This window comes from Carassius carassius, chromosome 3 (assembly GCF_963082965.1).
Source record: "Carassius carassius chromosome 3, fCarCar2.1, whole genome shotgun sequence".
NCBI lineage: Eukaryota > Metazoa > Chordata > Actinopteri > Cypriniformes > Cyprinidae > Carassius > Carassius carassius.
Window position 1 is genome coordinate 21,307,033 of NC_081757.1, and position 13,172 is coordinate 21,320,204.

The following is a 13,172-nucleotide window of genomic DNA, read 5'->3' on the forward strand; positions in this document are numbered from 1 at the left end:
CAAATTAACATGTACATTTTGAGCCTACATTAGAGGACTTAACTGTTTATATCAGTTGCTATCAATAGCAAATATATGTCGTTTAAAAAGAGAAAACGGAACAAAGATATACGAGATATACGCAGATGCAAACAAAGCAGAACTTGCTTACCAATTTGATTATAAGACGACGATATAAAATTTTTTCTTAACAAACATTTTTTCTGTGACTAAGATGAGATGTTGACAAACTAAAACGAATATATGGTGATAAAAACTATGACAAATTTTATGCAACGTAGGTGTAATAGCGCTGATAGAAGTGCTCTCTCTCGCGCACGCTCCACTTCTTCAGTTCTCATATACAGCACGGGATCAGTTCTCAGCGCTCAATACACACACAGCTATGGAAAGCCAAAGGGGCCAAAAACACATAAATTTTTATGGGAATTTCATGCGTAAATGACAGGTATTTAAATGCCGTAGCTACGCCATATGCTATGTGTAGTATGCCGTAGCCTGACGTGCACCTCTCCAAAAATCTGTGGATTACACCAACAACATGCCCGTGGACCACCATATCACCATATCAAGTCTGCCCTCCCCCTCCCTGGACCCCTTTCAGTTTGCATACCGATCCAACCGCTCGACCGATGATGCTGTCGCAACTGCCTTCCACTCAGCACTCAAACATCTGGACAAAAAGGACTCATACGTCAGAATGCTGTTCATAGATTTCAGTTCAGCATTCAACACTATCATCCCTCAACAGCTCATTAACAAACTGATCCAACTGGGGCTTAACACTTGCTGTGCAACTGGCTGTTGGACTTTCTGACTGGAAGACCTCAGGCAGTATGGGTCAGCAGCAAAACATCCAGCACCATCACACTGAATACTGGGGCCCCCCAAGGATGTGTGCTGAGCCCCCTCCTCTTCACTCTGCTGACCCACAACTGCACACCGTCACACAATTCCAACCTCTTCATTAAGTTTGCGGATGACACGACTGTGTTGGGTCTCATCAGCAACAAAGATGAGACAAACTACAGGAGCGAGGTGAGCCGGGTGGTGCAGTGACAACAATCTCTCTCTGAACGTGGAGAAGACGAAGTTGACTTCAGGAGAGCGCACACTCAGCATTCTCCTCTGACCATCAACGTGCAACTGTGGAGAGAGTGAGCAGTACCAAGTTTCTGGGTGTGCACATCACAGAGGACCTCTCCTGGACCGACAACACCGCAGCACTGGCCAAGAAATCACAGCAGTGTCTCTACTTCCTCCTCAAACTGAGAAGAGCCAGAGCCCTACCCCCATCATGTGCACCTTCTACAGAGGCACCATCGAGAGCATCCTGACTAGCTGCATCACTGTGTGGTATGCCCCCCCCCACTAACATTCGATGGCATGCACCAGACACTTTGTGCAGCATTGGTCAGCTCACTACCTCATTCAGCATGGAACTGACGTCATTCTACTACCTCACCCTTTGTCACTTTAATCAGACTGAATAAGCTTTTTTTGAACTAAAAATCTTTTTATCTGCACTGTTTGTTCACTTCATTGGTTTGCACTCTATCTGCCATGCGCCTCGCACTGCTTTATTTAACTTTATTTTTATTTTTATGATATGTCTTTTTTACATGCCCTTATTGTATAGTTGAATCTTATATTTTATATTTGATCTAGATTTTTAGGCTCTACTGTTAGTTTTATCTGTATGCACCAAGGGTCTGAGAGTAACGCAATTTTGATTCTCTGTATGTATGTACTGTACATATGACAGAATTGACAATAAAGCAGACTTGACTAGACTTGACACTGCAGACTAGTGGTTTGCATGTGTACTGCAAGTCGACACAGACAACGGTGCAGAAGTATAAATGAAAACTGACACATAGCCTACGGCGTAAAGGCTACGGCATAGGTCAGATGCAGAAGTATAAATCAGCCTTTAAATATGCATATTCAACATGTTAAATATGTGTCAAATACATGTGAAATACGTATTAAATACACATGAAGTACGCATTAAAAATCAGTTTGAATGGGTCAGTGTCATTGGCTGCTGAGGACTTGGGTCAAACCACATCTGTAAGCTTAGGGGGGAGGGGGGGTATACCATTCATAAACTAGACAACCACCATTTAAAATGCTATAGATCAGCTTATACAGCCTAATTATTCAAATTATTCCCAATTAGTCTTTTTTCTTTTCTTTTTTTGTAAAGCCTATAGAAATAATATGTTTAAATTGCAGTTGTATGAAAAACTAATTTTCATCCACTCACACCTTTTTTGTAAATAAACACATAGCGGCCATTCTAGCTTTAATAGTGATCAAACTTCAAGAGTTAGTAACTAAGCAACTAAACGGGACATTTGACCCAACTGATTTTTAACGCGTACTTCGCGTATTTCACATGTATTTAACGCATATTTAACACGTTGAATACACATACTTAACACACAGATTTTTGGCGCGTTTATATGCGTTTAACGTGTTGTTGACATGTTAAAATTCAAATGTTTTTGGACTCTTTGGCTTTCCATACACAGCAGTCCAAATGTGTATCATGTAGAATATCTCACGTAAATACAGTCGGTTATGGATTAAGTAAATGTAAACAGGTGGGTGAAAACTGAACGTGTGTCAATGTTACATGCATGTCTTCCGTCTTAAAGGACAGCATTAATGTCAACCAACAAAAGATGTTAAATGTACACGTTAAGTAAACCTACTGTATCTGAAAAATGTTTTATTGTGATGTTTTAAAATGAGTTTAATTTGTATCCTTTTCGTATTTGTCTTACTGTGCTTCTTTTTTCAAAAATGATAAATTATATATATTATCTATATTATATATGAACAACTATAATTTAATATAATTTTTCACTATGAAAGGAATAGTTCACCCAAATATCCTTGATTCAAATTTCTCATAAGCTGAACTGATTTGGTGTAAAGATATAATTGACTAATTAAAGAATTAATTACTATTTTTGTTTGAAAACTACACAAGTAGCAGTAAATAAAGTTGTAAAATAGCTACCAAAATAAATGTTGGAAACTGCAGTTTGACTAAAAGTAATGACTAAAAGTTGACAAAAAGGCAATGACTTTTTGTTGACTAAAAGGCAATGACTTTTCGTTGACTAAAACTAGACTAAAACTATGAAAGACTCAAATGACTAAAATGTGACTAAGACTTAAGCATTTTCGTCTCAAGATAAAAACTAAGACTAAATCAAAAATGTTTGTCAAAATGAACAAAATGGATTTTAAGCAGCTCACGTTGTTATAAAATTATCCGCATATTGCAATGCTTGGGAAAGATCATGTGACATTAGAACAGCCTTATGTCGCCTTCATTTACTAGTTTTCATCACTTTCACTTTAATTATAGAGTACTAACTCGTTCACTAAACTCCAATCCGATCAGAGTTCTCACTCGCGCTGACGGCAGCAACAACCCCCCAAAAAATCTGACACTAAAGAGAAGAAATTGTTGAATAAAGTCATTATTTTTGTTTTCTTTGCGCACAAGTATTCTCATAGCTTGAAATTAGTTGAACGACTGATGTCACATGGACTATTTATCAATGTTTTTTTCATTTCATTCTGTGTGAATGACCTCTTTGGGAAAACGTATATTTTGTTAAAGTGTAAAGGGTACCATTATTTGGGAGCTGTTCTCTGCATCGTCATCAGCCAGTATACCAGGTGAATCCTGAGAATCCTGAGGCTTCAAACTGTCTTGACTGGCTTTGTTACTTTCCTTTGGGAGGGGCTCCTGGAGAAGCCAGCGTTTCCTCCTCAACAGCTCCACAGTGACATCATCATCCTGTGTCCATCCCCGAAGAATTGAATAACCAGCTCCTGGAACAACACAAAACAACAGTCAATCCTATGAGCATGGGAACATTTTGACATTACATAACACAAAGCTTCATTTTGGAAGAAATGATGCTTGTTTTTTTGAAAATGCAGACAGAGTTCCTTCTTCAAAGCTTATTACTAAAGAGGTTTACAGAGGACATGAGAATTGGTTTCATTGCTTGATTATGTCAAATAAGATCCAGAGAAGCATCATTTCTCTCATTACTGGCTCTCACAGTTGAAACATTACACACACACTTATGCATTTTTTGATTGGTTTATATAAACACAAAAGCATCACTTTTTTTCTTTATTTTCCCTGTCTCACTCTGCAATAAAAACAGTTCCATTTTGTTCCACATTAACCTGTTTAACTTTAGTCGTAATAAAGAAGTTGGTCCAGTGTACTCCTGACACTTGGTTTATTGTTAAACTGAGGCATGGTGTTACAATGATACACCAAATGGCTTCTGTGTGAGCCGAGGGTGAAAGGCAAAGAAATTTAGCCAAGAGTCTCAGCCCATCCCAGTCTGCTTTTATTCTTCTTTGGTCTGTATATCACTCTTTATGTGCCTAATCTCTTTCTCTTATTCACCCACAAACACATACACATGGCCAAATTCATATGCAAATCAAGCCTCATGTGATCAGAGATTAATTAAACCTTTTATTTACTTTGTTCTTTAGTCCTCTCATTGGAAATAAAGATGTGAAAGATGATGGGAGTGTGTATGCTGAAAATCAGGGCCAAAGTTGGAATCACAAAAAGCAGTTCATAATGTGATTGAGTAGACTAAACAAAAAAGAGGGACCAATGAATCAGCCTGGAATGTGGGTTAGTGCTCTCTGAACACCAGCTTAATCTAAACTAAATGTCCAAAAGTTTCCTGTAGTATACATGGACTTGTGTGCAATGCAGCAGTAAGTTGGGTAGAAATACATTTAGCATTACAGGCATTCTCTACAAAGGGATGAAGGGACAACAGAGACAAAAATAAGCCAGAAAGATTCTCAATTCTCTGTCTACTTCTTACTACAGCTTGCAGGTTTTGGTCTGTATACGAATATGAACACTTCTGATTAGCATGCAGCAGCTTTCCTCTTGCCTGAACCAGAGCTCACACTCATCCTCTCTTACTTGCTTTAAACACAATTTAGTTAGTCGCTTATAAGTGTTTAGGATAATAAAATATTTAACTGTGACAGAAAGATTGAACCATTTGTACTAAAAACTCTTCTGACAATATAAATATGCTACTCTTCAAAAGTTTGGGGTTACGGTATTTTAAAATATTTCTGAAAGATGTATCTTATGCTCAACGAGGCCGCATTTATTTGTTAAAAAATACAGTTTAGTTCACAGTTTGTGTAGTGCCAAACACAACACTCCTCCTCGGTACAATGCTCCTCTTTTGTGACTTTATTTCAATAAATTTTAAGAAATCCTTCTGGATATAAGACTGAGTTCTGGAAAGAGGATCTTAATTTCCTGCAGATATATTGCTCTGATAATCCCAGCAAACATCTCTTCATTCACATGAGCATCTAATCGGTTCTCTGCACTGAAAACAAATCAAGTGAGAAAGAAAGGGGAAAAAATGCACAACTTGCAGAATTCACTTTGTTTCCAAATCATCATGGTCAACTGTTCCTCCTTTAAACCCTCGATGTGAGAAAAGATTCCCAGAGCCAAGTCCTTCTGTAAAGCCCATTATACATAACAGGTCAATGAGGATTTAGAGAGGCGGCTGTCACTGACTTTTATTGTCGCCGAGTGGAAATCAGTGTCTGCTCGTGACATGCTTTGAAAAGCCACCGCAGCAGGGACAGGATCTCTTTCTCTCATGCTTCTGCTTTCTTTTTCCTGCAAGACTAAATCCAGTCCCACATTTCCCTCTCTTTTTCTGGCTCCTCATTCTCTGAATGGAAGGTACCTTTCTTTTCAGCTCTTAAGATCCGTGACAAGATGTCCATGAATAAATGACTGAACGAATGCCAAGCTATACATACAGATGATGCAACATCAACTTTGAACTACAAAAACTTTCCTCAAAAAATCTTTCACACCAATTGGAAACAAGTTAATTGTAGTTAATATTTTCATAAAATGTATATTCTAATGGGAGGAAAGGAAGAAGAACCGGTGTGTGTGTGCATTACCCATAAGAAGGGAGAATGTGTATCTTGTGTATATAAATGACAGACAGAAGAAATAGAGAGAAGGAGGGAGAAAAATTTACCCAAAAATGTGAATTTCCCTCTAGTCATGTCTAAAATGATCAACATGACTGATATATTACTCCTAATTAATCTGAGGAGGACAGCTGGAGGGAGAGAACAAAAGGGAAACGGCGGAAAACAAAAGTTAATAGACCACATGCATTTATCTTGAGTCACTGCTCTGGAACAAAAGAAAACAAAAAAAGTAATATGAGGTACCAATGTATAGAAGAAAGAAAGGGGGTTGGGGGAGGGCTGCTGGGGTTATGGGGTTCAAAACTATTCATAGGGCACTTTAAAGTTCAAATCCATTACAAACACTCTAATATATACTGTATGAAACTACTAGCTCCAGAAGTCTAGAAGAGTTTGATTGATTGGAAAGCTCTCTCTCCAGCTACTATATAAAGCAGACATATTAGTGTGTGTAATTACAGAGAAGGTGAAGCATGCTGGAACAAGTCACCTGAACTCAGGAGACACACAAACACCTCTATATGTGAAAACATATCTGACCATGCCATCCATCTTTATCAAACCTGAGCCCAAAATAAATTAACTTTATATATCTTTCAAAGGGTTTTTTTTTTTTTTGGGAGAGAGAAATGAATACATTTATTCAGCAAGGCACATTCAATTGATCAAAAGTGACAGTAAAGGCATTTATAGTGTTATATTACAAAAGATTTCGATTTCGAATAAATGCTGTTCTTTTGAACTTTCTATTCATCAAAGAATACTGAAAAGGGGAAAATGTCCACTTCCACAAAAAAACACTGCACAACTGCTTTTATCATAATAAAAGAAATGTTACTTAAGCACCAAATCATTATATTAAAATGATTTCTGATATTAGTTTTACTGTACAGAGAAACCCTCATAGACTATGGGACAGACTAAATTTCTGTTTGAATGGTCGGTAAAAACATTTTTACATAAATGGCCACATTTAATTCAGTGAGTATTTAGAAGAATGGTTTTACATAGTTATAAACATTTCAAAAGAAATGTGTTCGTTCTGCTCATGTTTCATGAAAAGTGTGTGAATTTAAGTTCAGGACCATTAATGAGAAATATTCAATCATCAGTACCACTAAGGATAAATTTGTCTCAAGTATTTTAAGATCTTTGAAAGGGACATCCTCCTATAATTCTACACAATTATGATATGGTTTATATATGTTTGTAACAAAGTGTTCACAGACAATTATTCACACTACGCATGCTCAGTATTGATGTCCATTAAAATTTAACTGAACCAAAGCATGGCTGTTACTGGTTTCAGCAGTGGCAGAAAAAACATATCAGTCTTTACATGCACATACATAAACAACTGGACACGGTACACATACTGTACTAGGAGAATTTCATGGAAAATATCTTTTCTACTTTGTATCAGTATGACTGTTTGTGTTACATAACTGAGTGATGTGTATGTACTTGAGTGCAAGACCCTGAATGACTTTGTAATCATTTCTAGTGTGTGTGTCTGGATGATAGTCTGCGTACATTATATGGTCTGTGGCTGACAGTAATGACAGAATACAGATGACTGGCTTTGCCCTAGGGTGATATAAGGTTTCGTTTACTAACCATTCACACAGAGAGGTATACTTAACCCAGCTAAACACTGGCCTCTAAACCCATGCTCAAACCACACACAGCTTCAGACCATCAGTTTTAGTACAATGCTGTGATGGACAGAATGAAGACAAGTTTAACTTCACATCTGTTCATATAATGAATCTATTAAAGGATGGCACTAGCAATGTGACTGCCAGGGAACACATAGAGGGCATGTAGCCAAGTAAATGTAAAATGTGATTTGTGACCCTGGACCACAAAACCAGTCTTAATTCGCTGGGGTATATTTTTTAGCAATAGCCAAAAAAAACATTGTATGGGTCAAAATTATAGATTTTTCTTTTATGCCAAAAATCATTAGGATATTAAGTAAAGATCATGCTCCATGCCATGAAGATATTTTGTACATTTTCTACCGTAAATATATCAAAACTTAATTTTTGATTAGTAATATTCATTGTTAAGAATTGATTTGGACAAATTCAAAATCAAGTAATTTTCTTGATATTTTTGCACCCTCAGATTCCAGATTTTCAAATTGTTGTATCTCGGCCAAATATTGTCCGATCCTAACAAACCATACATTAATGGAAAGCTTATTTATTCAGCTTTCACTTATTGTATAAATCTCAATTTCGAAATATTGACACTTAACCTTTGGTTTTGTGGTCCAGGGTTACATATAAACATTCGCTCCACATGCACTGACAACTCTATCAGTCCTTTTGACTTCACACTGACAGCAAAATTCTTTGCCCTTGTTTCACAAACCACTGTGTGATTGCTTGCTTTAATCTAAAAACAGAGCCATGTACTGTACCTCCAAAACACTGAACACATCAATCAAAAGCAGAGTTCATATGAAGCAGTCGTTTGTGTGCGCAGCACATGTATAATTAAAAGTATTCATCCCATGCTCAACGTCTTTTAATTAATGTCCTCCTCAACGTTTAACCTCATCTATCTCCAGCTCTCTCACCAGTGTAATTCTCTTGCATTGCTCAGTCACACCAGCCTCTATTTCCTTTGACCTGCCGCACATCCTGCTAATTTAAAGTGCTAATGAGTGGAAGGTGACATCAAAACATTAAAGGATAAACACATGAATAATGTGTGCGTGTGTGTGTGTGTGGGCATGAGGATGAATGTCCAGCATACACACATACAAAAACCGAATAATTCATTTTTATGAAATCACTAACACACTGTAGATTAAACAGAATCAAATGTCAAATATACATTGACAAAGAAGAATACTCGTGCTATTAAAGGTCAGCATCGTACATGATAAAGTTTATGATAAAGTTTCTCTTTAGGCCACTGGTTGATTCATTTACCACAAGCATTTAATTTGCAGGGACAAGTATTTCGATATTTAGAAATGTCAAAGATATGACCTCACTACTGAGCCAACATGTATATCAGTAAACTCATTCCTGTAATCCCCTCTTCACATAAAAGATTCAGCTGACAGGCAAATGCAATTAACTAAATGAGTGCAGAGCAATAAAGGCGTGTTTATTTCAGAAAGAACACACACACTGCTCGGCTGCACTCACACCCAAAATTATACATTAACACATTACGATACAATGTAATGTACAAGATTGACAATTTTTTCGTTCAACAATTTCAATGGTTGTACTGAAACCAAAAATAATCTTAATTTAAAAATCAATGAATTCATCAAATTTCAAAATATTTTCAAATTTGAGTTGTATTCAAACATTACAATTAACTATCAGTTCAGTTTTCATGATCGTGGACTTTTAGTTTTGTTTAATTTCCTATCTTTCTTCCAGTTTCCCGCTCTATTTAGTTACTATGGCAATTCACTTGATTATCACACCTGTTGGTTATTTAGTTCGTTATCTGTGTATAGTCATATATATGTCATTATCTCAGTGGGGTCTGAGGCTTTTTCTGTCCTGGAGCACATGATTTAGGTTTTGCTGGCTCGCCAGGTGTTTCACTATCCCCGCTATGTTTTCTCCGCCCCTCTTGTTATCCCTGTTAACGTTTTCTCCCTCACCTGCACCCTGTCTTACGCTGATTATCTTCCCTTTATCATGCCCTTGTGTTTGCTGTCTTGTGTCAGTCCGTAAGCATTGTTAAAGTTAAGCTTTCTCCTTGCTAACCATAGTTTTCTGACTCCGTTTTTTGTATTTTTTCCTTCTGTCTAGTCGATCTGGTGTTCTTGTTTTTTTTTTTTTATTTCCCTGCCTTGCCTCTCGTTACTCAGTAGCCCGCATCTACCAGGCGGCAGACTCTACTTACCTTACCCTCTGCATTGCCTTCGGATTCCGGCTTCGGCTTTCCAGTGCTGATCCGCCACCTGTTCCTCACTGCTGTGCGGCTATCGCCGAAGAGATCACCGAGCTGGTCTTTCTTGCGGAGTGCTGACTGTCTCGTGCTCCAGCTTATTAAGTCCTCTGAGTTTTATCAATAAACGTGTCATTCATTCAACCGCAGTTGGATCCTGCTCCTTTTCCTGACAGTACGGACTGACCAGAAATGGATCCAGCGGGTGAAGAGTTTGTTCGATTGGCTATCGCGCATCAAGGCGCTCTCCTCGGCCACCAAGACAGCCAGCTTTCGTCCACCGCTCAGGGGGTAGAGACACTCACTGCCCGAATGGCTGAATTAAGTGATCGGTTCCGTGAACTACAAAATGTTATTTTGGGTTCTCAGGAAAAGCTCGCAAGTGGGGAACAGCCGTTTGGGATGCGAGAGCCCATTTTTGCTCGAACTTTGAGGAATTTCGCTGTGAAATGATGAAGTTGTTTGATCGCTCCGTGAAGGGGGATATGCTGCTTCTAAACTCGCAAGGCTCCGTCAAGGAGGACGTCCTGTTACTGAGTATGCCATTCAGTTTAAGACTCTAGTCGCCTCTTGCGATTGTAATGAGGGGGCGCTGCGGGCTATGTTTCGGGAGGGGCTGAACTTTGACATACAGGACGAGATTGCGACACACGAGTTACCCAAGACCCTGGAGGGCTTTATTGATCTGGCCATTCGTGTCGAGAGCCGTCTTCATTTGCGTCAACGACGCTTGACTTCCCCTCCATCTTGGGGGCTAGAGGATACCCAGCCACTCAAGGCTCAACAGCCACCTCAATCATCCCAGATGGATTCTGAACCCATGCAGTTGGGTCGACTTCGTTTGTCTGCCCAGGAGAGACAACATAGGCTGGTGAAGGGCCTCTGTATGTATTGTGGAGGGGCAGGTCCTTTTGCTCAATCATGCCCATTAAAAGCCAGAGCCAACTAGTCAACCGGGGAGTCCTGGTGGGCGTTTCTCCTCTTATCTCCCCTCAGTCACGTACCCAGCTCTCTGCCACCATCAAGTACCAAGGCTCAGTTCACTCCTGCAAGGCACTTATTGATTCTGGCGCAGAAGCCAGTTTCCTGGACTACTGCACGGCTAAGAATTGGGGCATTCCAGCCATTTCTCTTCCTTCCCCTGTCACGGTCTGGGGTCTTTCTGGTCAGCCGGTAGCAACAATCACCCACACCACTCCACGTGTTGTACCTTCTGGAGTCCCCTCACGCCAGACTTGTTCTGGGGCATCCTTGGTTGGCTCAGCACAGCCCTCATGTGGATTGGTCCTGCAGTCAGATTGTGTCATGGAGTCAGTCGTGTCATGCATGTTGCCTTGGTCCTGCCTCTTCTCCTGTGTCTGTGTCTCCTGTGTTGCAGGTGGAGGCTGCTGACCTCACTGGGGTACCGGCGGAGTACTTCGAGCTGCAGCTGGTTTTCAGCAAGTCCCGGGCTACTTCGCTGCCTCCTCACCGGCCGTTTGATTGTGCCATCGATCTCCTTCCAGGCACTTCTCCGTCCCGGGGTACCCCTTGCCATTAATGTCATCTGCCTTTGAACTTTTGCAGGGAATCAAGGTCTTGACTAAATTAGACCACCGCAACGCCTATCATCTCATCCGTATTCATGAGAGCGATGAGTGGAAGACAGCCTTCAATACCCTTACGGGACACTATGAATACCTGGTCCTTCCGTTTGGGCTTACTAATGCTCCGGCTGTCTTCCAGGGCACGGTCAATAGCGTGTTGGGAGACATGATTAATAGATTTGTCTTTGTGTACCTTGATGATATTCTCATCTTTTCTCCATCCCCTCAGGTACACACTCAACATGTGCGCCAGGTCCTCCAATGGCTTCTGGAGAACCAGCTTTATGTCAAAGTGGAGAAGTGCGAGTTCCATGCCAAGTCTGTTTCGTTCTTGGGATTTATAGTCTCAGCAGGGGAGATCAAGCCAGATCAGGCCAAGGTCAAGGCTGTCGCCAAGTGGCCAGTCTCCAACTCCAGGAGGGCTCTGCAGCGTTTCTTGGGCTTTGCCAATTTTTATCGGCGATTCATCAGGAATTTTGGCCAGGTAGCTGCACCCCTAACGGCGCTCACCTCCATTAAGGTACCTTTCACCTGGAGTACTCAGGCTCAGGAGGCCTTTGATAATTTAAAGTCCCGGTTTATCTCTGCTCCTGTTCTCTCTGTTCCAGATCCTGAACGGCAATTCATTGTTGAGGTGGATGCGTCGGAAGTTGGGGTAGGTGCGGTTTTGTCCCAGCGCTCCTGTAAGGATGGGAAGGTGCACCCCTGTGCATATTTTTCCCATCGCCTTAACCCTGCAGAACGAAATTACGACATAGGCAATCATGAGCTGCTGGTGGTGAGGTTGGCCTTGGGTGAGTGGCGCCACTGGTTGGAGGGGTCGGCGCTGCCCTTCTTGGTCTGGACGGATCATAAGAGCTTAGAATATATCCGTTTGGCCAAGAGGCTGAGTCCTCGCCAGGCCCGCTGGGCACTCTTCTTTGACCGTTTTAACTTCGTACTGGCCTGGGGCTAAGAACGTCAAACCTGATACTCTATCCCGCCAGTTCAAGTGGCCGGGAGAGGAGGTGCCTACCGAGACTATACTCCCGGATGGAGTGGTGGTGGGGGTTCTCTCCAAGGACGTCGAGCGGCGGGTGGAGGAGGCCGGACGAGGGGTGGAAGTACCAGTTGAGTGTCTGGCGGGTCGGTTGTTCGTGCCGGCAGTGTTACGCCCTGAGGTCCTTCAGTGGGGTCATGAATCTAAGGTCACCTGCCATCCAGGAGTCAGGAGATCTCTGGCTGCCATCCGTCAGCGATTTTGGTGGCCCTCAATGGGTCAGGATGTCAGGCAGTTTGTATTGGCTTGTTCTGTTTGTGCCCAGAACAAGGTCTCTAACCGTCCCTACATTGGCCAACTTTAACCCCTGCCCATTCCTTCTCGTCCCTGGTCACACATTGCCTTAGATTTTTTCTCTGGCTTGCCTGTCTCGAATGGTTACACTGTTATTCTCATGGTGGTGGATTGCTTTTCTAAGGTGGTCCATTTTGTGCCCCTACCCAAACTCCCCTCTGCCAAGGAGACAGCCCAACTGGTAATTGAACACGTCTTCCGTATCCATGGCCTTCCTGTGGAAGTAGTCTCTGACAGGGGTCCCCAGTTTGTCTCCCGTTCTTGGCAAG

At 41.0% G+C, this 13,172-nt stretch overlaps 1 protein-coding gene across 1 annotated transcript in view; it reads right to left on the reverse strand.

Annotated features, from left to right (window-relative positions):
- The window catches only part of plxdc2b (plexin domain containing 2b), a 57,991-nt gene that overhangs the window by 23,224 nt on the left and 21,595 nt on the right, over positions 1-13,172 (reverse strand). The window contains exon 2 of the mRNA XM_059533808.1: positions 3,656-3,858. Within this exon, the coding sequence (XP_059389791.1) occupies positions 3,656-3,858 (203 nt within the window). The remainder of the gene's footprint in view (positions 1-3,655; positions 3,859-13,172) is intronic.